At 39.1% G+C, this 26,137-nt stretch overlaps 1 protein-coding gene across 3 annotated transcripts in view; it reads right to left on the bottom strand.

The window, feature by feature from the left end:
• The window catches only part of LOC6541212 (transcription-associated protein 1), a 111,493-nt gene that overhangs the window by 58,520 nt on the left and 26,836 nt on the right, over positions 1-26,137 (bottom strand). For 2 of the 3 annotated variants that reach the window (XM_026983529.1, XM_026983531.1), the window contains exons 3-7: positions 25,305-25,502; positions 23,697-23,863; positions 12,131-12,221; positions 6,419-6,557; positions 148-520 (exon numbers count right to left, since the gene is read on the bottom strand). In XM_026983529.1, the coding sequence (XP_026839330.1) occupies positions 148-520; positions 6,419-6,557; positions 12,131-12,221; positions 23,697-23,863; positions 25,305-25,502 (968 nt within the window). The remainder of the gene's footprint in view (positions 1-147; positions 521-6,418; positions 6,558-12,130; positions 12,222-23,696; positions 23,864-25,304; positions 25,503-26,137) is intronic. The other variant, XM_026983530.1, reaches the window with a different exon arrangement.

The raw sequence follows: 26,137 nt of genomic DNA, 5'->3' as shown, positions 1-26,137 counted from the left end.
TATGTGTCAGGTAGAATATTTTTTTTAAGGTTTGGTAGTGACTGATCTCAACCATGCTCTTAACCTTAGAAAACATTGATCGTGAAACTATGGATTTATCGTTTTTTTTTTAGTTTAAGTTTAAAATATATACACTAACTTACTTACCACTTTTGAATTATTAATGGAAGCTGAATTTTAGCTATAGTTTCAAATTTTTGTACAAACACTTTTAACAGTTTTGAGAGTAAAGCCTTTGATCTTTGAGGTTCTATTTCACTGTGGTGACGTAAGCAATCAACCAGATTTAACAAAAGCTTGCAAGACATGGTTTGTATTCCCACAGCAAGTGATTCATCATGAACATTTTTTGAAAACAGATTCACTGCTTTTATTAAAACGTCTATACTTAGGCTTTGACGAACGTGGTGAGCAAGGTCAGCTAATGTTGAATACGCCAATGGCCGAATAGAATCCAATGTAACTCCTTTTCCAATAAGCAAATCCTCATCAAACAGTTGTTCAATTGATGGAATAAATTCTAAATAACAGAAAACGAAATAGTAAGAATTCGATTGTGTTAAGTAAACATTGGAAAAACATTTAAAACTATGTATTATTTTTATCAGCAATTATAGAATAATAGAAGGTAACAGACGTTTCGTTAAGTTGCTATGTAGCAGATTGAAGAAATCGACTGCGCCTGTCCTCTCTTAATTTCTGGTTGTCCCTGAGGACATTAATGATATTAACAATGCCATCCAGGCCACCATCACTGATCTCTATCAGCAATCAGTTAGGCTACAAAGTGGGAAAGTATTTTACATGTGCCCACAGGGGCTCTCCTAACAGAGCTGTTTCGAGAGTTAGACCTACCTAAAAAAACAAAATGATTTGAACATTCAACATTTTTGTAAAATGATCTAGTAATATATTTTCATATATAGGGGGTACGTGGAGTTTTAAAATTTCAGATACGAGTGCTTTTTAACATTATATAATTAACATGTATGTAAATTCACGTAAATTTTGGAAAAAATATAAAGGTTAAGTGACAGAAGAAATTGTAATTCGTATGAGTTACCATCCAAGAGAAAATATAAAGATTAAGTGACAGAAGTGACGAATTCTAATTCGTATGAGTCATCATCCAAGAAATCTTGATTGGTTTATTATCTTGTAATTGTGCAATGCAGATTTGATAATAATTAAAATAATATGTTTCCAAAAATTGCATTAAAACAATCGTGCGAGTTGCACGATGAGTTTGATCGTGAAATGATAGGTGAGCAGCAATTCAATTCTAATGATATTTAGCAGATACATGCATATGACACAAACCTGCAAGACGCATTATCTGAAACTCCAATGTGATATACATATATTCAGAAATTCTGTTTTGGCAAACGTACAAATCCGTAGATTCATTTAACCTAATACGTAATAATCAAAAAACTGTCGTTATGTACTTTGATATTGTTGTCAGGGTAATTTCTTCACTGCTTGTTATTCTCCGATCAACTCCCCGATCGTTCTCCGATGAACTGCAATAAATGCTTGTTTACGGAAAAAAGCTTTTTGACGATAGTTATAAAAAATTATTCACCTAAAAATTACTGAAATTGGTGATGGCAAAACGTAAATTTGTAGTTCCAACGGATTGAATAATTTCTGTACAATTGCGCAATCGATAGATAAACCAAGTTATATAAATTATGATGGGTCAACGTGTTATTTTAGAATCGATGAACTGTCACGTCATTGCTATTGAATTTCTATACAATAATTTAGTGTGCTATTATAAGCCACTCTATATTCGGATTGAGTTTTAGAATTTAAAACTAAAAAGTTATTGCCAAATTTAATAGAAACTTTGTTGAACGTATGTTGCCTATGTTGCCGCGTCGGTACCGCAGCAATTTATTTAATTCTCAAAATTGAAAAACAAAAATATTGTGTTTTTAAATCTTTATAGATCTTTCAGATTATATTCTCCTAAATCTCCTACCCACTACTTAACTCACAATCTCTGCTGAACTAGTGATCGACGACCTTAATGGTAGCGACCACTTTCCAATATTTAATACAATATTCCCTAGCTCTTCCTTTCCGACCTTCACTTCCAAACCAAAGACGCAAGAATAATAACACGATGTTTTCGTGCTCGCTCTAAAGCTGGCTCCAGGCTCTCTCTAATTTTTGTTCAAGAGCCGCACACAGCGACAGTCAATCACATGTGTGCACACGTATGCTCAAATATTGTAAATTTGACAAAATATACCCGTCACTTCAGAAGTATATGGACTTTCAATCTATATTAATTTTACTTGATTGCCACCAAGTAAAAAACTCTAATTTTGCATTGCTGTAACATGATAATTATTATAGTAATAAATAGTAATAGGTGAAAAAATGAACATAATAATACCTAATTAGTTTCATAAATTACTTTATAATAGAAAATATGTTTTTAGAGTATTCAGCTTGCGACGTGGAAATATATTTGAAGTTCGCGATTTTAAGGTGCGCTGGTCCTGCCTCAAGAATTCAATTTTGCAATAAACAGGCTTAAATCTGACAAATACATAGAGCTCGTCGTTTGCTACTATTTTTCCAAATTTTAATAATAATAGGTTGGCAAATAGCTCCCTTCTGCTTTTTTGCTCTTTATTCAATGCTTTATAAAAAGTGATACAGTGATCGGATTTAGTTAAAATATGCGCCGTTTTGTTCGATAATCTGTTTCCATCTAGACGGCAACTTCATAATACCTCCCTCGTAGAAGCCCCCCTCCTAATTTGCGAAGAACTCGGACAGCCACTTTTCACAAGCCTCTTTTGAGTTCAACTTTACACCACCAAGGGCATTCGCCATGGACAGGAACAGGTGGTAATCACTTGGCGCTATGTCCGGGCTATATGGTGGATGCGATAAAACCTCCCATCCGAGCTTCCGTAGCTTCTGACGAGTCATCAACGAAGTGTGTGGTCTGGCGTTGTCCTGGTGGAACACTACACCCTTCCTGTTGGCCAATTCTGGACGCTTCTGGTCGATCGCCTGCTTCAAGCGGTCCAGTCGTTAGCAGTAGATGGTAGAATTAAGTGTCTGGCCATATGGGAGCAGCTCATAGTGGATGATTCCCTTCCAATCCCACCTTCCTGGCCGTCAATCCCGGCTTGGCCACTGTTTGGGACGATTCACCGGCCTTCGACCACGACCGTTTTCGCTTGATATTGTCGTATGTGATCCATTTTTCGTCGCCAGTCACCATCCGCTTCAAGAATGGGTCGAGTTCGTTCCGTTTCAGGAGCATATCGCAGGCGTTGATTCGGTCCAGAAGGTTTTTTGCGTCAAATCATGCGGCACCCAAACATCAAGCTTTTTTTTGTATCCAGCCTTCTGCAGATGGTTTAAAATGGTTTGGTGACTAACTACCATCTCCTGGGCGATGTCACGAGATGCCACATGCCGGTCTAACTCGATGTATTCCATGATTTGATCGGTATTTGTCGTCACAGGTCTTCCGCCGGCTGGCTTATCCATGGTGTCGTTTTCACCGGCTCTGAATCGTCGAAACCATTCCTCCGCGGTTCGAAGTGATAGAGTACCATCCCCCAAAACACCATTAATCTCACGGAACGTTTCTCTAGCGGATTTGCCTTTAACGAAGGAAAACTTTAAAATAGCGTGAATTTCGGCGTTAGTGAACTCCATGTTTACACGTCTATAACTGTTGAACGCAATATCCAAACTAATCATGCATAGCGTCGTTTTGTAGGTTCAAATTATATGTACCTTTCAAATTATGTATAGTATTGCCAGATACGAGCTCTGTAGCGCTTTGTACATAGCCGCGAAATTCAAAAAGCACAACTCTAGACTACACACAAACGGTTTATATTAATAACAATGTAACAAAATTAGAACCATTAGATCACACTGATACATACAACACATTACAAATTGTTACATTACCTATACTTGGTATTATAATACTTGCACTTATACTATATTTTATTTATAAATAAATTTCCATAATTTCGGCTATAGTTTCATCGCGCTGGCGATCTCTTGCAAATGTCCTCTGACTCTTAACATAAGTCCAGACATTTTCGATAATGTTCAGATCGGGGCTTTGTGCGGGCCATGGAAGTACCGCCTGATTTATGTCTTTCAAGAACTTGGTTGGTACTCGGCCCTTGTGGCATGGAGCATTGTCCTGCTGCAAGATCCAGTCATTCGTGGAGAACAGTCTATTTTCTGAGGTTAATGCGTGCTCATTTAAGATATGGAGATATCCTGTTTGATTTAGTGTACCCTCTATCGGTACCATGTCTCCAAATCCATAGTAGCTTAAACAGCCCCAGAACATCACCATGCCACCACCAAACCGATTGATTGGCTTGACGGCATTACCCTTTAGTTGTTTTGGGAGATGCATAAATTGCTTGCTAAATGATCCCTGAAACTGAAACGCAACTTCATCAGTCCATAAAACATCAAACCAGAACTCGAGAGGCTTCTCTTTATACTCCAAGGCAAATGCGAGACGTTTTTCCTTGTTTCTTGGGGTAATATCAACTACTGCACGAACAACGTAGGTGTTGATGTCAACTTCCTTCATTCTGCGACGCAGTGTACTATCGCTAATATGTTTTCCAATTAAATTTTTCGAAGCTGAAACAATTTTAACGGTACTTATGGTGGGATTACTTAGTACAACTCCTATAATGTGTCTGCAGTCTCTTGGGTTCAATGCAACTTTTCGGGCAGTTCTCTTTTTATTTTCCAAATTTTCCAGTGTGTCCTGTTTTTTAACTAAATTGTACACAGTTTTTCGTGAAATTTTGTACAACTCAGCTAATTTGGATGCAGAAGTACCAGCCTTAAATTTAGTGACAATCTCGGCTCGATGCTCAACTGATAGCTCCTTTGTTTTTCCAATTTTACAAATTAAATGCTTAGTTTAATCTATTAATTTAACTGTTAACAGTTAGTTTAAGTTCCAATTAAGCGATCAACATCAACTAGAACTTCACTTACTCACTGCAAATCAAAGACTAATCTTCAATTTGCACTGTGTAAATAATTTTGACGTGTAAAAATTGTGTGTAAATACTTCTGACAACAGACAAGCATCAGTTCAATGCTTCTATTTTTAGCCCATGAACATTTTTTTTTTTACACTTCTTCTTTCGTTTGCTTCTGTATAGATGTAGAAGCACGACAAATACCGTTATGTTCGTTTCTGAGTACAAAAGCAGCAGCAATAAACGATCAAAGTTGACAATTGAAAAAAAAGCACGTTGTGTAAATACTTTTGACCACCTCTGTATCTACACAACATATACCAGCCACTTTATATATTCTCTTACTTAGCAACAATGGAATGCCTTAGCACATAAGATAAACAATTATTAAATTCCATAAGAACCCCAACTTCTTGGTGACAATAACAAATTCGGCCGATGTAAACAATTTAACATAAACATCCGCAGTCTTATTCGTTATTCCCACTAGAAGGGTGAAAACTGCTTACACAGCTTAAAGGGTCGAAACATTCCACGTAGCTTAAAATCGGCTGATCTGTATACATGCGCAATTCACTCAAGAGAGCGCTTAATTAACGTAAACATAAATGAGAGCCTATGTGCGCTCAATATGAAGAAGTAAATAAGCTAAGCCAAGAGTTTGCTAAGCGTCCGCTTCGCAACTTAGATTTAGATTTCATTCATACTTCAATTGTATAATAATATTATTTTTCTAAACCAACAAACCGCGAAGTTGTAATTATATATATGTTTGGAAACGCTTCCCTATACATGTTACTTACATTCTATCCATTCTATCAATCCATTCTATTCTTCTTTACGACAAACTGGTACCACTTTTCAAGTGGCGTAGATTGGGCTGGAGTAACATAACCAACAAGAAAAGATCGTATAGTCGACTATTAGATTACCGTTACTCAGCTAGTAGAAGTGCAATAAATTACGTTTTTCTTTTAAATTATAATATACATTTGCCTTACCGATAAAAATTGAGAAAGAAAACAGAGGAGAACGCTATAGATCGTCGACTATTACACACCCCCTAAAGTGGAAGTGCGGACAAGAAATTTCACAAAACATATTTTAATAGTATTGGTGGGTCACTGTTTTGCAGTCCTTACAATTAAATTTGAAATGATTGTCTTTTTTTTTTTTGTTTGAACGAGATTTGGCATCGATGCGCATACATATGCATGAGTTAGAAAACGAGAACGCTAAGACAAAAGTGCAAGCACGTAAGTTCAAGAGAGAGGCAGACAGTACAGAAGAGGCGCAGCTTTTCTGCACATATAGCGAAAGATCTCTAAAGTTAGCAATAAATAAAAACATAAATTTAGGAACTGCTGGTGGCTGAGGCACCCGACAAAAACTTTAAAATTAAAACTTACTTTGACGTAAATCTGTAGCAAATATATGACGAGCAGCAATTAAAAGCTCTTTTCTGAGATGAGCGGCTTCTTTGGGACAATTTCTCATCAGGTTGAGCATTCCGCTGGTTACAGATAAAGAACTAGCTATTACCACTTCCTAAAATAAGACAAAATTAGTAAGATATTAAAATAAAGATAGTAAGATATTATCTTATCTACAGGAGAGTGTGTGAAGTTGCCCAAAGCATGAAAGGAAGCTAGCCGAAGCTTATATACCCTTGCAGCAATAAAAGACTTATAATGATGTATACCCTATAGGAATACATTATTTCGTTCTATGATTTTCAATTAATTTTTTTAAATACTTTTTGTTTAATTCCATTTATTTTTCAATTTTTTGTTAGAATACTCCTGTAAAATATATATAAAATTGTGGGTCCGATCCGGCTCTTTTCAACCTATATACAAAATTTTAGTACAGATAACTTTATTACTCAGAAACTAGTTTACGGATGCACGGACGCATAGGTAGTCATATTTATGTTTATATGCTTATATAATTCGTTCTCTCTATATCAATTACAATGAACGGTGTAAAAATGAAAACTGCCGTGATCTCACAATCATAACAAAGAATATACCAATTCAAACGATTAAGTAGAACAAGAGAGTAGGCTATAGTCAAATTGTTAGTCAAATTGAGTGGTTTTGTGACGTTGCGTTGCCGTAAATTAGGATATTGTTTTTAAGGTCAAAACCCTTAAAGGCTCTTACAGTCAAACCAAGTAAAAGAACAGTAATAAAATCTCAATGATTCTCAATCTGTTCAATTACCATGATAATTAGCTGCATATTTAAGAAGAAACCACTAACAAGTTTTGATCATATGCAAACTTTGAGCATTATTATACCCGTTACTAGTAGAGGAATAGTGTATACTAAATTCGTTGAAAAGAATGTTACAGGCAGAAGGAAGCGTTTCCGACCATACAAATTAGTATGGCAAATATCTCTCTTCCGCCTTTTTGTCTTTTAAATTTCGAGGCTATGTACAAAGCGCTTTTTTTACTCTTTATTCAATGCTTTATAAAAAATGTTACAGTGATCGGATTTAGTTCAAATATGCGCCGTTTTGTTCGATAATCTGTTTCCATCTAGACGGCAACTTCATAATACCTCCCTCGTAGAAGCCCCCCTCCTTATTTGCGAAGAACTCGGACAGCCACTTTTCACAAGCCTCTTTTGAGTTCAACTTTACACCACCAAGGGCATTCGCCATGGACAGGAACAGGTGGTAATCACTTGGCGCTATGTCCGGGCTATATGGTGGATGCGATAAAACCTCCCATCCGAGCTCCCGTAGCTTCTGACGAGTCATCAACGAAGTGTGTGGTCTGGCGTTGTCCTGGTGGAACACTACACCCTTCCTGTTGGCCAATTCAGGACGCTTCTGGTCGATCGCCTGCTTCAAACGGTCCAGTTGTTCGCAGTAGATGGTAGAATTAAGCGTCTGGCCATATGGGAGCAGCTCATAGTGGATGATTCCCTTCCAATCCCACCAAACACACAGCAAAACCTTCCTGGCCGTCAATCCCGGCTTGGCCACTGTTTGGGACGATTCACCGTCCTTCGACCACGACCGTTTCCGCTTGATATTCGCTTCAAGAATGGGTCGAATTCGTTCCGTTTCAGCAGCATATCGCAGGCGTTGATTCGGTCCAGGTTTTTTTGCGTCAATTCATGCGGCACCCAAACATCAAGCGTTTTTTTGTATCCAGCCTTCTGCAGATGGTTTAAAATGGTTTGGTGACTAGCTCCCATCTCCTGGGCGATGTCACGAGATGCCACATGCCGGTCTAACTCGATGTATTCCATGATTTGATCGGTATTTGTCGTCACAGGTCTTCCGCCGGCTGGCTTATCCATGGTGTCGTTTTCACCGGCTCTGAATCGTCGAAACCATTCCTCCGCGGTTCGAAGTGATAGAGTACCATCCCCCAAAACACCATTAATCTCACGGAACGTTTCTCTAGCGGATTTGCCTTTAACGAAGGAAAACTTTAAAATAGCGCGAATTTCGGCGTTAGTGAACTCCATGTTTACACGTCTATAACTGTTGAACGCAATATCCAAACTAATCATGCATAGCGTCGTTTTGTAGGTTATGTCAAGACCTTTCAAATTATGTATAGTATTGCCAGATACGAGCTCTGAGCGCTTTGTACATAGCCGCGAAATTCAAGAGACAAAAAGGCGGAAGGGGGATTAATGCCAAACTAATATAAGTTTAAGGAGGAGAGTAAGCCTTCACATAACGAGAGCGCAGTCGCGCATGCTGACATGTCACTCTTGCAGTGCGTAGCTACCGTAATGTCCCGTAATTTCTTTAACATTTTGCAGCGTGCTTGACCTTTAGGATTATTAACCAAAAAATGTAGAGATAATAATAATACATATGTATAAATAAATGATAAATGTAAACTGACCTTAATAATAAAATTTTAAACGCCTTTAACATTTTCGATTTTGATCGACGAAGATAATTGCGACCTCGACATCTCTGTGCAACAGACTCCCTGTATCAACTGATTCCCTGTTTCTTGATCTTGTGAACATCATTATGAGTAAACACATCGATGCCATATTTCCATAATGGGCCCGTTTAGATCAAATTCAAGCGCATTCACATTTTTAAAAAGGAATAATAAGTAGTAGCGAATATTCAGAGCATTTCCGTTCTGGTACGCACACCCACCCAAACCTAAAAGGTAACTCTTCTTCTACCCTCGTACCTTAAAAAATACAGGCTAGAAGCAAATCCGCTGCGAGGAAGTTCGCTTATAGCTTGCTTATTCTTCAGACTAAATACAATTACTGTAGGACTTCTATTGAAGATGTTCACTGATCTGAAAGGATACGAAGATTCCAATTCTCCGCTTAATAAGGATTGTATTTGCTCAGCCTGGGATAAGAAAGTTGGTAACTAAGCTCGCATATAACCGTTGACCGATTTATGAGGCCGCAAAAAGTGTTTTTCTGTTAGGTTTTTGGCTGAGACGAGCTGTTTGAATTTATAATATATAATTAAATATATTTTTCTTTAATTGATAATTTTGATTCTGAATTCTAAAAAGAACATTTTTTATAAAGAAAATTGGTTCGAAATATTAAAAATGTTTAGATTTACAAAAAGTGATATCACAATTTTTCGCATAGAAAAGAAAACCAAATTTTGAAGTACCGTTCGCGTTGACTGTTTCAGTCAGTCGGATGTTAATAAGTATCTCAGTCAGTCGTATAGCCCGTTATTGGTTAAGAGATCATTTATGGTAAATCCCAACTGAAAATGCTAAAAAAAAAAAAAAATCGAAAGGAAAAGGAAAAGAAACGAAGTCTTGTTCTCTGAGAGAGAACTAACTTTTGTTAGGAGGCTCCAATCTGGTATACGTGTTCAGCTCCTTTATCAAAAAAGTAGATCAGCAGATATTTATTACCTCCGTCTTTATGAAATCTCATAGCCAGGAATTAGAAAAGAACCTTTGCGTTACCTTAAAAAAAAAATGTTAAATACTAAAATCATTTCTAGGAACAGTGACAGAATTAACTTGTATAAGCTAACACGTGCGAGCTTGAGTTTGCTGACATCGCTGTTGCACCGGATGCCGTCGCGGCGAAGTTGCAGCCTAAATCGCTCGCGCAAGCAGCCAAGTCGCCCGCCGGAGTCGCCGACTCAGCATTCAGCCGCCATCGGCGGCTTCATAGTTCGATGCAGCCTTCCCTAGACGGCAGTTTAAATGTGGTTCTAACGAACTTGAATTGAAAACAAATTGTAATAACAGATTCTTCTTTATCGACATAATAAGGAGTTCTCTTCTAATTATATAAAAGAAATGTTATTTGTAGCATCTTCCAGGCAAGTAGCAGTTCCAGGGCGATCCATTAGGCGCAAGGACGTGTAAACGGGAGGGAATAGGCCCGACCGTTTTGCAATCAATCGAAAGCTAAGCTTGTGGGGCACAGACTACTGACGAACGGAACAAAATCTAATTATTTTTCAGGCTATTATTCTCAGGCTATTTATTTTCTTTAGGTTGATCTCTGCTGACTCCCGATTTCAAGACATTAAAGAATCTGTAACTGGTTTTATAGCCTTCAGTGGCTCAGCTGGCAGTCTATACCTCCATTATTGGGGTTCCCAGTGGGAAGCTGGTGTCAAAAGCTTAAAGACGCCGTTGAACCGTTTGCAACCAGGTGGAAAAAGACATTCGAAGAGCTGTCAACCCTTTTAACGAAGATTCAAGCATGTAAAATAAATAAATAAAAAAAATCGTTGAGAAACTAATGGTTGATAAGGCCCAACGAGCGCATTCGACCGACTCCGTTTTGGACAATTTTCGGGACCTCGTAAGCATTACCATTGGCCGGCGACCTCTTCCACGCCAACGACTATTCCAAAGTGATGGGTTACTCCTGGCTGAAGGCGGACTACCAGTGGTTCAGAAAGCCGTGTTGTGTGGATCATTCCGTCTGTAGCCCGACAGACTTTTTTATTGCAGCGAATGCGGGCAGAATGTTCAAAACCGACTCTACGTTTTTTCACCACTAGAAGCGGACACTTATTTCTACTGATAAACAGAAAAGTTCAAAATATATTAATATATATCAAATATATCAATATATCAATATATTAATAATATATCAAAATATAGTAATGATCGTATTTTGAAAAAAATTGTTTTTTGATATCCGGCTATGACCGAGTTGTGGTTTGGGGTGATGTAAAACCAATTCATCTTTTTAAATAATACGTATATTCTCTGATTTCCAAACCAAAAAGATTCAAAAACATTTAAGACGCTAGAGCAAATTAGTAGTTTGTCTTTGTGATTATCTTCAATCCTAAATCTTATCTTATTGCTTGCAGTTAATTTGTTTCCTGGTTTTGATGACATGAACTACAAGCTACTCATTCATCATATTGGGGAGCTGTAATGTTTCGAGGGATAAGGTCGGACCATTATATCATTAAATATTCAAACTATGCTTGGGTATAGCACGGAACTCATACCATTAATTAGTTTACTTGTGACCTAAAGCATCGAGGTGGCATTGAAAGACTAAACGACAGGTTTGCAGTAGATCTTATCCGTGTTGAAATCTGGAAATTTGTTTCGCCGATAGGAAACCATTGTTTTTCAACGGCGATTATGCTGTAAGGGTGTACGCCTCACAACAGCTAATCATCCGCGGATATCGGCGTATTATTCATACATATGGAGGACAAAAGGAGCAACAAGCAAAAAATTGAAGCATCCAAAGATCTAAAACCAATTTAAAGCGAGCACCCATACCGACATAAGATTATGAGTAACCACCACGGTAGTTTTATAATTAATAAACAAGATAGAATTCTATAGTCGAGTTCCCCTTCCCTTACTCAGCTAGAGAAAGTGCAAACGTGAAATTAAAAAAAAAATAATCAAATGAAAAAAAAAAACTTAAAATTTTTAAACTTGTGAGTTTTGGGCGGTTTGTGGGCATGGCAAAGAGTTTTTTTGGCAAATCTATAGAAGATATACATATATATAAGATATGTATATTCATAAATAAACTCGCGTTATACAAAGACATGGAATTTCTCCTTATTCAAGTATTACAATTTCTGTGTACCTTAGAAACTGGAAAGCGTTTTTTCATTTAAAATATATTTATCTTACATTTTTATTTTACCTGAAATATTCGAACGATGTACGCCAAAAATGACAGAGTTTTTATTTGTGCACCCATGAATTCTACATAAATTTCTTTCTGTGGAGAATTTCTGAAAATATAGTTTTGAAAAACTGATTAAAGGACGGAAAAATGTTTTTCAATGTTTTGCATATTTAATTCATAAAACATCATATTTGGCCTTAAATGCTAAATTAACTACTTGGTAACTTCGCAAACTTGTATTTCAAATAATAACACAAGAGAACGCTATAGTCGAGTTACCCGACTATCAGATACACGTTACTCGGCTAGTGGAAGTGCAAACAAAATTATCGGTAAAAATTGAGAAAAAAAAAATTTTTTTAATAATTACAAATATTTTCAAAAGTGTGAGCGTGACAGTTTTGGGCGGTTTGTGGCCGTAAATGTGGGCGTGGCAAAACGTTTCTCGGCAAATAGATAGAAATAAAAAAATGGAAAAATATCAAAACGTTTTTCAAAAGTGTTTGCGTGGAGTGGACGTGTCAAACATTTTTTCTGGCAAAGAGATAAAAATTTACAAGACTAATAAAAAAAATGGAAAAATATAAAAACATTTTTCCAAAGTTTGGGCGTGGCAGTTTTGGGCGATTTTTGGTCGTTGAAGTGGGCGTGGCAATTAGTTTCCTTGACGATGCTTTTCAGTCGCTTTAAAGGGGCCTCTCTAAGCCATATATTTATAAACTTATTATTATAAAACCATAGGGTGAACAGTTCAAATTTTAGATTGGTGACTTAGTTTTGTGTTTATATTTATATTTATATTGTCGTCCCAACGTTCTTTTTTATGTTTTTGTTTTGATCGCTGACTTGGTGAGAGCGGCAGCTGTTACCGACGAAATTGAGCGAGCTGTCGATACCATCCCAGTTGTTTTTGTGATTGCAGTTAAAGTTTTTTATAATCGTAACAAACATAACATGGAAACATAACAGGAAGGAAAATTAACAATTTTTATTACAATGGATTTTATATTTTGTTTTTAACTACTGGAAGAGCACCCGCGTTCGTTGCCTCCTTGTTGTCCAAAGGTCTCATGGATGTCGTCTCTTTAGTCTTCGCCTGGACGTCGGGTTAGCCAAAGAAGCTGCTAGGTGGTTCGTGTGGGCCTGAAACCGATCGTTGTAGCGACTTGAATGGTGATTTATCTATTCCCTAACAGTGAGGATGCTGAGGTCGTTTGCAATGTCCACATTTCTTGCATACCAGGGCGCATTTGTGATCGTGCGCAACGCTCTGTTTTGAACTCTTTGCACTCGCATGATGTTAGAATCGGAGGCCGTACCCCATATCTGGACTGCTGCGTGACCACTACGAAGTGACCACTATGGCTCTGTAGAGCAGCACTTTGTACCTTAGGCTTAGCTGGCTCGGTGGCTTCAACAACCAGTTCAGTTTCCTAAGCTTCCCGCGGCAAGTTGCTGCAATTTTATTGGTGTGCTGCCTCCATGTGAGCCGCTTGTCTAGGATCAATCCCAGGTACAGCACTTGGGGTGATTGGGGGATGAGAGTGTCATGGAATTTGACCCTAGGGAGGACTTTATTTATTTCCTAGCAAATTAGCGAAATAATAGTTTTTTGATTTATGCAACATCTTCTTCAGTTCGTCCTCAGCACGACGATAAGCTCTTTTATCGGCCGAATCTCTGGAATGCCTGAACCTGCGACGCAAGGTTTTTTTTTACTTCACCAGATCCAGGACCTCACGTTTTAAAAGAGCATGAGGTGGGTCTGGTGAGTTTATAGTACCTTGTCCGCAGGTCGAGGTCATCGCTGGTGCGCAGAAAGTTTGGAGGGCAATAAATAGATGCAAGTGCTATTTCGCCTTGGTCCGTTTTAACCTTGACTGCAACACATTGAGCACCTTGATGTTCCATAGTTAAAAATTGGTAGTATTTAAGACAGGACTTTATCAGAACTGCAGAGCCTTCACGGTGACGATCTGCAGGATGGTTTGATTGGTGAGCGTCAAATCCATGAAGTTTGTAGTATGACCGGCGTCAGATCTTATAAACATTTGTTCTTCTCGCTGCCATTGCTGTTCTGTATGATGTTTTCGCATTTGATGGGATGAGTTTGGTTGGATGAGGTTGTGGACCTTGATGTTGCTCTGGTCTTGGGTTTGAGTCCAGCACCGGTTGCAGCGTCTGCCTGTTGCGATCCCTTTGTTGGCTTTGTTGGTTCTGCTTCCGGTTCCTACTTCCTAGTTTAGGAAATTGTTGCTGCTCCAGGTGACTAGTCCATTGCTGCGGACTAGCCTGCTGCGTTTGGATAGATCCCCCTGCAACGCTCCCGTATGAAAGCGTAGGATAGCATACAATGCCTCTTCGTGCAGCTGGTGCAATAGCTGGTTGTTGAGGGGGGCTACGATGGGAAGTATCACCTCTACGTTGACTCACTGTCTGCTGGTAGACGAGACAGCCCTTGTAGCTAGCTGCATGATTACCGCCACAGTTGACGCATTTAACTGGATGGACTTCTCGCTGGCAGTCCTCAATGGCATGTTGCTGGCCACATCTTACACAAATAAAATCCTTGTGGCAGTTATTTTTTGTATGGTTAAAGGATTGGCACCAATGGCATTGCACGACGTCGTCCTTTTTGTGAGGAAATTCGACGCGTATTCGTTGGCGACAGAGCGTCTTAAGCTCATGTATTTCCTTGTTGCTGGCAGCGGGTTCTAGTTCAACAAAAACAAGGTTAACGAGCTTTGTTTTGTCGAAACGGCTTCTGGGTCTATTGATAAACCTCACTATATGGCCCAGTGAGGTAAGGCTTTCCTTAATGTCCTCATCTGGGACAGAGTGATGTACACCTCGGATAACAATGCGGTAGGATCTCTCCTCTTAAAGCTACCAGGTATGGAAAGCTACCTTTTTTAAAGTAAGCAATTTCGTTACGGCTCTGTACGTATCTGAGTCTGAAGCCAGGATCGAAACGGAATGATCTGGGTGGCATTTGACGGAATATTTTGTTGGGTAAACGGCCTTATTTATAAATCTGATGAGATGCGCAATTTTTGACTACAATTAGGGGTGGTTTGTGAGACGGTGGAGTTACGTTACTGCCTGAGGTCTGATTTGGGAAAGAGCTGCTGCTGTTTTTGTCTTGGTTGGTGCTGCAAATGGCTTGATTGGATTTGTTGGGGCTGACCTGGTTGCTATTGCAGTTGTTGGAGCTCGTACTGGCGGGGATTGGGTTGTTTTGGCTGGGGTTTTGAGGATCGATAGTCGTCTCGACTTCTGTATCCGTATCCGACAGAACCGCGAACTGATTAGCAGATACAGTTGGTTGTGGGCTTTTTGAGTTCTTTATGCTTTTGGCGATCGAATTGGGCGACCTTGATTCTAAGCGTCGCTTGTTATTCTTGGGACGTTCGGTCGTTGGGTCTTGCTCAGAAAGAGGGTCTTAAACTGCAATGGGTGGAGCATTGTTAGAGGACGGTGCATATAGGGCGCTAAATTCATTCAATGTGCGATTTAGAGCATCTCTCATTCTCTTTTGGCCCGCAGCCACATCCGGTGAAATATCAAAATCACTTTCGAATATGGTGAAGAATTTCTACTTCTTGACACTGCTTTACCGACTTCAGGTTCACGGTGCCCAAGGTGGCCGACTCCCAGTCAAGCGACACTCGGTTCGAGTCCCAGCTGAGCAGACGAATTGTTTTCTTTTTTACTTCAATGATTTCAGGCTGTAATCTTTAGCGTTTGCTGAGATTTGCAACGACAGCAATTTGCAATTGTTTCTAATCTGTTTTTCTTTTACTTGTTATCGCGTAGAGCATAACTAGCGGTGAACGGGATCACTGACACGGCGACTCTAGTCGCCGGGATCACAAAAACAAGATTTTTGCCACGAAAGTGGACTTGTCCATAGACTCAACACAAAGAATTTCGCGATGCAAAAACGCGTCTGCACTCCACGAAGGTATGATAGAGACTGAGCAGTTAAAGTATGTATTTATTGTGTTCCGTCTACTAGTCACCGTAGGTAAGCGTGATCAATTTCGATTTGTGCCAAAGAAAGTGTTGAACGAAAGCAAGAACGCGATCTTACATGAGTTGATTGTAGAGGTAAATTCATCGTGTAAAGAGCAATTTACTGCCCGTTATCTGCATTTGCAATAGCCTTGGCATTGGTGGTTAAAGAGAGAGCCAGCGCTCACTTTGTCGCTGAGCGGGAACTTACTTATAAGTCTTGCCTTTTGCTCACTGGTTTATTTAAATTCAAATACAAAATATGTATTTGTGTGATTATGTGTCGCACAGAGCGTCTTTTTCTCTTTGTTTACATATATATATTTTTTGTTCCCAATTTTTCCAATCCAATTCTAATTGTATACGCCAAAAACATGTCTTACACTTTGCAGAAAGTTTTATTATACATTGGCAATGCCGGTCGCCACATCCCTCTTTTATTAATGAGTTCTAGCTTCAATAGGGCTGGCTGGGTTCCGAGGTTTTCTCCTGTAGGCTGGAGTGCCGTGTCCTGTGGAGTAGGCGATGACTCCGGTAGGCCGGCATCTGACTGAGGTGTTGGGCATGAGACTGGATACGTATGGTTGGCTGGTACCTTTTTTTTTATATTTTCCTCCACCCCCTTCGATTTCTACAATGTTTTTCTGTCTTTCTAATACAGTAAATTCCGTCTTGTCGAAGTTTGATGTAAGTTTGTTCGGGAACACTACGTCTTTCCAAATTACTTTATCGCCCAGTTCGACATCGATTTCCTTTGCCCCTCTTCTTTTGTCGGCTGTTTGCTTTCCCTTACATTTTTCAATTACGTCTCTATCTCTTTCCCCAGAGTCCAAGGTTCTCTTTCAGATCTCCCCAATGCCTGGTAGTTTGTCACGGATAACTCTGTTGAACATAAGCTTTGTGGACGCTGCCCCTGTTGTTCCATGTGGGGTTACATTGTACATGAAGACAAACATTTGGATTTCCTCTTTGTAGTTTTTCCCATTGGCGTATGGAATTTTTAGTCTTTTTACAAGGGCTCTGTTCATGTCTTCAACTTCCCCGTTTGCTTGCGGCCAATACGGTGGGGTTCTAACTTGCTCAATGCCGCACGCCTTGCAGTAGAGAGGTCGTTACGAAACGGGTAGAGGTTTGCTAATGTATCGGGCTTCCAGGAGTCGTTCTCAAGGCAACAGGGACTGCCATAGATCTTGAAGTTCTGCACGAGGCGTAGGATGCTGTTCCTCCACATCTGACAGGGCCTTGCTAGCAGAGGTTCATCTGCTTTGAATTGAAATAAAACGGCCCGGAGGTCAACCAGGCTAGCATCCGCAATCACCCGCGTCCAATGCTTTGGATCGAAATATGATAGCTTGGGTACCTTGGATAACAGATTCTTTAGGGTGTTGAAGGCATTACTCTCGGCTTCGCCCCAGGTCAATTTGTTTTCGGTTTTCAGCAGCTCCACTAAAGGATCTGTTTGACTAGCAAGGTCCGGGATGAGCTTTCCGACTTAGGTTGCCAGACCGAGAAAACTCCGTGTTTCCTCTTTCTTCTTTGGGTCTCTGAAAGATCGTATGACGTCAATTTTCTCGGGATCAACTTCTCAGGAATATCCCGATATCCGAGGAATTTTAATTTGCTTGTCGTCCAGAAGCACTTCTCTCTATTCAGTAGAACATAATTTTCCTGGAAGATGTTGCACACTTCTTTTACGGCGCTGTCGATTTCGAGGTCATATCGGAAAAGTCCTCTTGGGGTCATAAACGTTGTTATTTCTAGGCTTGGTTCATCAAGGGCCACTTCGTGATAAGCGTCCTTGAGGTCTAGGCGTGCGAAGAACTTAGCCTCCTTGAGTCTGGTCATGAAAGAGTCGAAGGTTGGCAATGGATAATTTTCCCGTAGGATTGCTTTGTTTGCCAGTCGCTTGTCGACGCATAAGCGGAGGTCTGCGTTCTGAGATCTCAATGAGAGATATATCTAAGTTCTTGTGCTCGTTACAGGTTCAATTATGTCCCGACACAGGGCTTTGTGTGAGTTTTTCCATGACTTTGTCCTCGAGAGCTGCCGAAGCTCGTCTCACTGGTTGCTGAACGGGTTTTGTCATAATCAATGGAAAGTTTTACTTCGATATTTTTCTATTTCGAGAAAGGCGCCATTTCTTCAATCCGGTTCATGTTTCTTCCCAGTCGGACGACTTTTAACTCGATGGCCAAGAGAAATTTTTTCCCATTTTCCTTCGAGTATTTATTGCAGGTGACATTTCTTGCCGGACATGATGGGTAATTGGAAGCGTGACCAAACTTTCCGCACCTTAAGCATTCCCCACATTGCTTGAAACCGCGATTTGCAATTTTACAGATGGGTTCTGCAACAGGTCTGGATGTCATTGCTTTTAATTCCTTGTTGATCTGTTCTTCAACCTGACACGCTTCGATCACTTCTTCTAGTGATCCATAATTTTATCCTTAAGGCATATGACCTTAATCTCCGCCTTTGAAGATCCGAACGTACATCTTTGCATTTGCTGACGGAGTCGCAGCAAGAAGCTTTCCGCGTCAAAAAGGTGTCAGGCCTCTAAATAGATGTCTCTAAAACGTTCACTTCTGCTTCAGTGATAAGTGTTTATTTAAATGGTCAATGAGTATTTTGTAGATGTTTTCTTTATTTTCGTCGGTGGGCTTAACCAGCGCACCAGGTAAAGAATATACTACTGACTATAGCTGGACGCCTCCCAAGAGTAGTAGCTTACTCCTCTTCTGCTTTTCGGTTTCAATACCCTCGGCCTCGGGGTATATTGTAAACGCCCTTTCTCTCATTCATTTCGGAGAATTGCCCTGTCGATCGCCTCGCACTGAAAAGGTTTTATGACACAGTCAGTCATTTCCAATATGGGACCTAGAGTTGGGGCTTACAATGAAAGTAACTATTAGGTTTATAACTTGACTTGTAAATATTACCCTGCCTCAGTTCAATAACATCCCCAATTTACATTTGGGGTTTAGTTGTTTTCGTTTGTTTGTTTTTCCTTCTTTGGCTTGTGGAGGGCAGCCTGCTCCACCCGACCTTTATATTATTTTTTTTTGTGTTTGCAACTTACATTAATTACCTAGCTCTTCTCTCTCTTCGTTTTTATGTATATATTTGTTTATGCATTATAATTAATTTCATTTTTGTATATGTTTTGACTTGTGCCACTACTCGGCTCCTCTCTGTAGGGCTCGTAATGCGCACACGGCTTAAAAATTCTTTATTTTGCTTTTCTTAATATGCTTCGGCTTGTACCATTACTCAGCTTTTCTCTTTAGAGCTTGCAATGGGTACTTGGCCTTGAAAATCTTTATTTTGTCTGGCTTCCTTTGGTTGCTAGAGAGTGTCTCTCTTACTCAGCAACTCTCAAGATTATGAAGAGTAATTTCTTCACTTAGCCTAGCTAGCGGAGTACGTGTGTGTGTGTGGAACAAGCGAGGGAAAAGAAAGAAAAAAAAAATTTTTTTCACTCATTCCCCTTTGTGGACAAAGGTGGTTTCTGTTGTCGACGTGCAGATTTGCATCCACTCCGTTTACTTCCTCTCTCCTTTTCGCTATTCTATCCGGTTCAAGGAAATATAGAGCAATATTGACAATTCTACTAATTTCTGAGATCTGCTTTTTGTTTATGAAAATAACGACTTTGAATACACTTTACTTAAAGCTAAGATGCGTATCGGCCATACTATGCTGCTACTTTTTTGGTGGTGACTTAAATTCCTTTCTCTCCGCTCGCATAAAGTTGATAGTGTAAAAATATAAAAATATCATCAACTTGCTTGTGTGAGTAAAAACAATAAACCAGAGCACTAAAAATCGTATTCTTCTTGAGATCAGTCGTGTCTTAGTTTCGCCAAGCAAACATAATGCTCATTAGACAATCTACCCAACCCCAAAAACAATTCTTAATATCTACCGTTACAACCAGCGCTAGTGTATTACAGCAACCGAAAAAATACGCGACATATAAACTGTAACACCAACATGTAACTGAAAAAAACAAGATTTAAAAAAAGAAAATAGCAGCCTTGACCCAAATACCACCGAAAAGTGAACAAGACACTCAAAGTGCACAAACTATAGCGAAGAACACAGACCGCAGAACCCCACAACCCATAAACATAAGATGTCCAGCCTTCAAATCACAACAAGAATTGATTGCAATCAAAATCAGGAATAAATGTGACAACAAAACCCATACTCATCAGTTACTAAAATCGGACTACAAACCATCCATAACACTAATCTAAACCAAAGCGATGAGGTTCTCATCATCTCAACGAACCCAAAGGATTAACAATAGTCCACAATATTTTTTCATTTTTTAATATATATTGTAAATTTCTATAAAAAATTCTAAAAAAATTTGCCACGCCCACTCCAAAACTCTCACGTCCTTTTTATTTAATTTTAAGTTTTTTTTTCATTTTATTATTTTTTTAGTTTACAAGGATCTTGTTCTTGTAAACTATAAAAAAAAAAAGGTTTTGAAAAATTAAATAGTAACTGTGGCGACCGGCATTGCCAACAACCAACGCCAACCAACGTTGACGCCTAGCAGACACTCAGGACCGCTGAGCGGATGGGATGGAAGAGCGGCGCGGGGTCCCAACGAAAGACTACCAATGATTCTAATCAAAATGTAGCGATTAAAGGATTCCTTGTAAATTTCTGCGCAAGCTTCGTTTGACGATTCCGTCCTGCATGTGAGGTTGCAGTTCATCAATGAGCTACAACAAACATTTAGGAAAATTCTTAGAGAGCTCAAATAACTGGATTTTGGCGAAAATTAAAGTAATCTTTTAAGGAAAGATTTGATGATATTCTCATAACGCTTAAATCCTCAGTTCGGGAGATTTTAAAGCGCGCCTCGCAAATGCAATCCCACTTAATCTTTGCTGACGCTGACAGAATTTCTACGTGCGATTGTGGCCATCAGAACCGTCCACTCAGTAATAGGGCACCGTCTCTGCCCCCTCTTGAGCACCAAAAATTGGCTGGAGGCTATGCTAATTAGCAAGATTTTTATTATATGTTTACTACTAACATAGATAGCCATCCTGACCTCATAATTATAGGAAGCCACAGCATCTACGATCATGTCTGAGGGACCGCTGGAAACCGTTCGCTCACTGGAAATATCGGATTGCAACTATGCTACAGCGTTGGAATTGTTACAAAACATATTTGCTTTTTTTTCAGGGTCATGTTAGTGAGATTAAGGGGCAGAGTGGTTCCCTTTCATATCTTGGTGAGTTGTCGGATAAATTCAACGCTCATATTTGCGCTCTAAATGGATTGGGAACAACGGAGGAAATCGCTGGATGCATTATCACCCAAGTACTTGTCCAAAAGCTGGATCCGTCGAGTCAAGCGAAATGGGATGAGAATTTGCGTAGGCCCGCCTTGCTTGCCACATGTCTTAGCCCTTTGACCTGCTTCTTTTGCAATGCTTCTGGGCACTCAATATATTATTGACAAAGCTTTTAAATCCTGACCCCGACTAATCTATTTAGAGAAGCCAAAAGGCTCGGCTTTTGTATAAATTGCCTCAAGACTGGTCATCAACTGAGGCGGTAAAACTACGGCAACTGCCGTGTCTGCGTATCTAAGCACCACTTTCTCCTCCATTCGACCTTGCCTTCGACACAAGAAAGATCACAGCTTGGAAAACGTTTGCTTCTGACTCACATCACGCTGTCGAATCCTCTGCACTGCCTGGAACGTCTGCAGCGCTTCTTGATCTTAAGGATGTTGTCCTTCTAGACACTGCCAGTCTACTAGTGAAAATCGTTCAGGAACTTCTGTTTCTTGCCGTGCTCTTCTCGACTTTGGATCTCAACTGCACCTTATAACACCACAGATTCACAAATCACCTTTAACTTAAGGAGACAAAATCATCAGCTTGTGTTATCGGATTAGGCAATACCGGTCATACATTGGTTTTGCACTATGCAGTCACTTCTTTGGTGGCGGCAATAATTCCTCTCTCCCCGCTTGCATAAAATTGAGAGTATAATAATCTAAAAATAGAATTCACTTGCTTGTGTGAGTGAAAACAGTAAGAAAAAAAGTGTGCATGTGTGCGTAGTTGTGCTAGAAGTCGATTTTCGGTCCGAAATCAATTTTGATTCAAGAAACAAATTTAATTATTGTTTTGGCCATTTTCTTTGTAATATGATCTAATAAAATATAAATATATAAATATAAATATATAAATATAAATATATAAATATATATAAAATAATATTTGCATTTCAAATACTGAAAATTGCTCATTTACATAAGTATGCATATTTTTTTTTACTTGTATACAAATAATTTCTACTAATAAATATACTAAATAGTTAAAAAACTTTATATGCAACCCGTTTATAGCAAAATTGAATTCTTGAGGCAGGACCAGCGCACCTAAGAATCACTAACTTCAAATATATTTTCCACCTCGCGAGCTGCATTCTCTAATGACATATTTTCTAGTATAAAGTAAATTTGAAATTAATTAGGTATTATTATGTACATTTATATTTTTATATTATGATTTATTGAAATAATTATCATGTTAAGGCAAAATTAGAATGGTGGCAATCGAGTACAAATAATATAGATTGAAAGTCCATGAAGGGCATATTTTGTCAAATTTACAATATATGAGCATACTTGTGCACACATACAGTGATCGGCTGTCGCTGTATGCGTACAAGAGAGTTGCTGGCTCTAGAACGCTCTCTCTCTGGCTCTTGAACAAAAATTCGAGAGAGCCTGGAGCCAGCTCTAGAGCCAGTACGAAAAAGTCGTGTGCAAAAAAATCTTATGGCGTTACGCATCTTATTATTCTAGTGTCTTTGGCAAAACTAATTATGAGACAGATAGTTCATTAGTAAAGATTTCAATACGATATCGAACGTCTAACAACTCGACTGGTCTTGTTGCCTCCAATATTATCAAAATTCAGTCCGGCTCAAACATTGAAATTTGCAGCTGGAACATTTCCTGATTGACGCCAGTCTCTTCTACGAAATGCTGTGCGTACGTCAAGCTTCTGCCAACATTGCCGCTAATGCAACAGCCTCAGTGAGGCTAGGTTGTTTCTGGAGATTGCTGTCGCTCAGATGTCACGGAGTTAGAATCGTCTATTGTGGCTTTTCCACCCAATAAGAAAGCTTCTTCACCGCTGTCTCGTTGTAGCCCCACAACTGAGTGATGGAAATTCGTCGAAGAGTCTTGCTTGGAAAATCTCCGAGGGATTAGTAAAGCCATCTAGATCACTTGCCTTGGTTGCACCAATAATAATAATATTAATAAATAATAAAACTAAAAATAATAATAATAATAACAAGAGGGGATTAGTCAGCTAGAGGAAGTCGAAAGAGAAAGTTCAACATTCTTCTTTTTGGCATATACAAAATTTCAAATTTGTGAGTTTTCAGCGGTTTGTGGTCGTTGGAGTATGCGTGACCAAAATTTTAATGAATGAAGTACACCATTTTACTATACGTGTACGGGCTATATATAAGTGAAAATTAAATAAAATTGAAATAAAATACATTAAAATTACCTTCGTGTTACTGTTGGTTGCAAATTAATAGTTGTCAATATAAGAGGAATGAATTCAGCCACTTCTTGATGTACTGCGTTTTTATATATTTGATACATTAGTACAACAATTATTGGGAGTTCTTGTAAAACTTTCAAAGATAATATTCCACGAGGAAGAAGATTATACTGAAAATAAAAACGGATAATTAGTAAATATTGCGTATAAGGAATGTAGTCGATGTTAGACAAAACTAGGATGAAATACATATCTTGGAAAATACATTTCTATTAAATTGGTATATTTTGTTAACGGAGATGTATGTAAAATATAAATATAAAATACAAAATTGACAAGGAACAGATTTTTTCCAACTTTAACGTTCTTTGATATCCGACTCCTTAATCACATTTTACACCTAAACAAAAGGTTAAGCCATACACATAGTGTGTACTAAAATAATAGGTTGGCAAATATCTCCCTTCCGCTTTTTTGCTCTTTATTCAATGCTTTATAAAAAGTGTTACAGACGGCAACTTCATAATACCTCCCTCGTAGAAGCCCCCCTCCTTATTTGCGAAGAACTCGGACAGCCACTTTTCACAAGCCTCTTTTGAGTTCAACTTTACACCACCAAGGGCATTCGCCATGGACAGGAACAGGTGATAATCACTTGGCGCTATGTCCGGGCTATATGGTGGATGCGATAAAACCTCCCATCCGAGCTTCCGTAGCTTCTGACGAGTCATCAACGAAGTGTGTGGTCTGGCGTTGTCCTGGTGGAACACTACACCCTTCCTGTTGGCCAATTCTGGACGCTTCTCGTCGATCACCTGCTTCAAGCGGTCCAGTTGTTCGCACTAGATGGTAGAATTAAGCGTCTGGCCATATGGGAGCAGCTCATAGTGGATGATTCCCTTCCAATCCCACCAAACACACAGCAAAACCTTTCTGGCCGTCAATCCCGGCTTGGCCACTGTTTGGGACGATTCACCGGACTTCGACCACGACCGTTTTCGCTTGATATTGTCGTATGTGATCCATTTTTCGTCGCCAGTCACCATCCGCTTCAAGAATGGGTCGAGTTCGTTCCCTTTCAGCAGCATATCGCAGGCGTTGATTCGGTCCAGAAGGTTCTTTTTGCGTCAAATCATGCGGCACCCAATAGACAAAAAGGCAGATATTTGCCAAACTAATATTTTTGCAAAATAAAAATGCAAAAAAAGACTACTTATTTTTCGAACAATACTAAGTTCCTGATCTGTCGATTTCCGATATAGTCGATTTCTTCGAATATGACATTCCCGATACTCATCTAGTGGGAGTGCTGGGGATAAATTTCAACAGTTTGTTAGCATTCCGAAAGAAATAGGCAAGAATTGCGGTCCTTAGAGTGGACTTTGCGAATTTGTTTTGGTATATTGATAGAAATTCGAAAAAAAAATTTCATTTTTCAAAAGAGGAGAAGCAATCTAATCTACCTGCTAATTAACGGATATCTGATAGTCAACGAACACTATTAGCACTTCCAATAGCTGAGTAAGGGATATATTTTACTTTACACTACAAAATACTTATGCAATGTATATTTATTTTGTTTATTCACAGTTATTATCTAATAATACTTACAAGTTGTTGTTGAGAATTTGAATCAAGTGCCTTTTCGACATGTATAGTTCTAACTGAATAGGCTTCGGATAAAAGCACTTCCAAGTTTAAGTCCTTTAAATCGGTAACCCAAATATCATTTGATGTTTCAAATATAGATGTAAGATGATTAGGAAGACTGGTATAGATATCCTTAACAAATCCCAAAAACAGTTGAATCTAAAAAAAAAAATAAGACGTTATAAAATAATGACCAAAAGGCAGTAAACAAGATTCTGCAAGCCGAAGTTGATATAGCGAGAGTTTCAAGGAAGAATAACGAGTTGGTCTATGTTGCAGCTTTTTGTAAAGGGTTGCAAGCTTGGAACATGAGTTACAAGGATCGAGAGCAGGTGAATATGCAGCAACGAGGATCTTCGCTAGAATCGAGTTGATCGGTATTGAGGCGGTGAATGCGTCGCCATGTTTGACTAAAGCATCTGGTGCACACGTCAACCTATTCCACACTAGGTGGAATAGTGTGCAGTCACGGTGTATTTAGCAAATACCTACGGGTATTTGGCACAGTCTGTTCCGTTGATCAGCCCAATCAAGCCCATTCATGTCATGTTGCAAATAGTGTCCAAGTTTCGGACCGTTTCAATTCGTTTCTGGGTTTAGATTCTGGGTCGCAAATCAACATCACTGCCGAGGATAAGCAACGATGCCTAGCAACGGACTGAAAAGTATTATTGACCTTTGCTATACCCTCCCTTAAGTTTTATTTTAAGTTAATTTCAACTAAACGCAAAAGTTAGTTCATCACGTCTTGATTGTTTGATCATGTGCCCGTCCACTTACCAGAGCATAAATCT

This window comes from Drosophila erecta, unplaced genomic scaffold (genome assembly GCF_003286155.1).
Source record: "Drosophila erecta strain 14021-0224.00,06,07 unplaced genomic scaffold, DereRS2 tig00000307-arrow-arrow-pilon, whole genome shotgun sequence".
In the NCBI taxonomy this organism is placed as follows: Eukaryota; Metazoa; Arthropoda; class Insecta; order Diptera; family Drosophilidae; genus Drosophila; species Drosophila erecta.
This window is presented reverse-complemented; position numbering and strand designations above follow the sequence as displayed.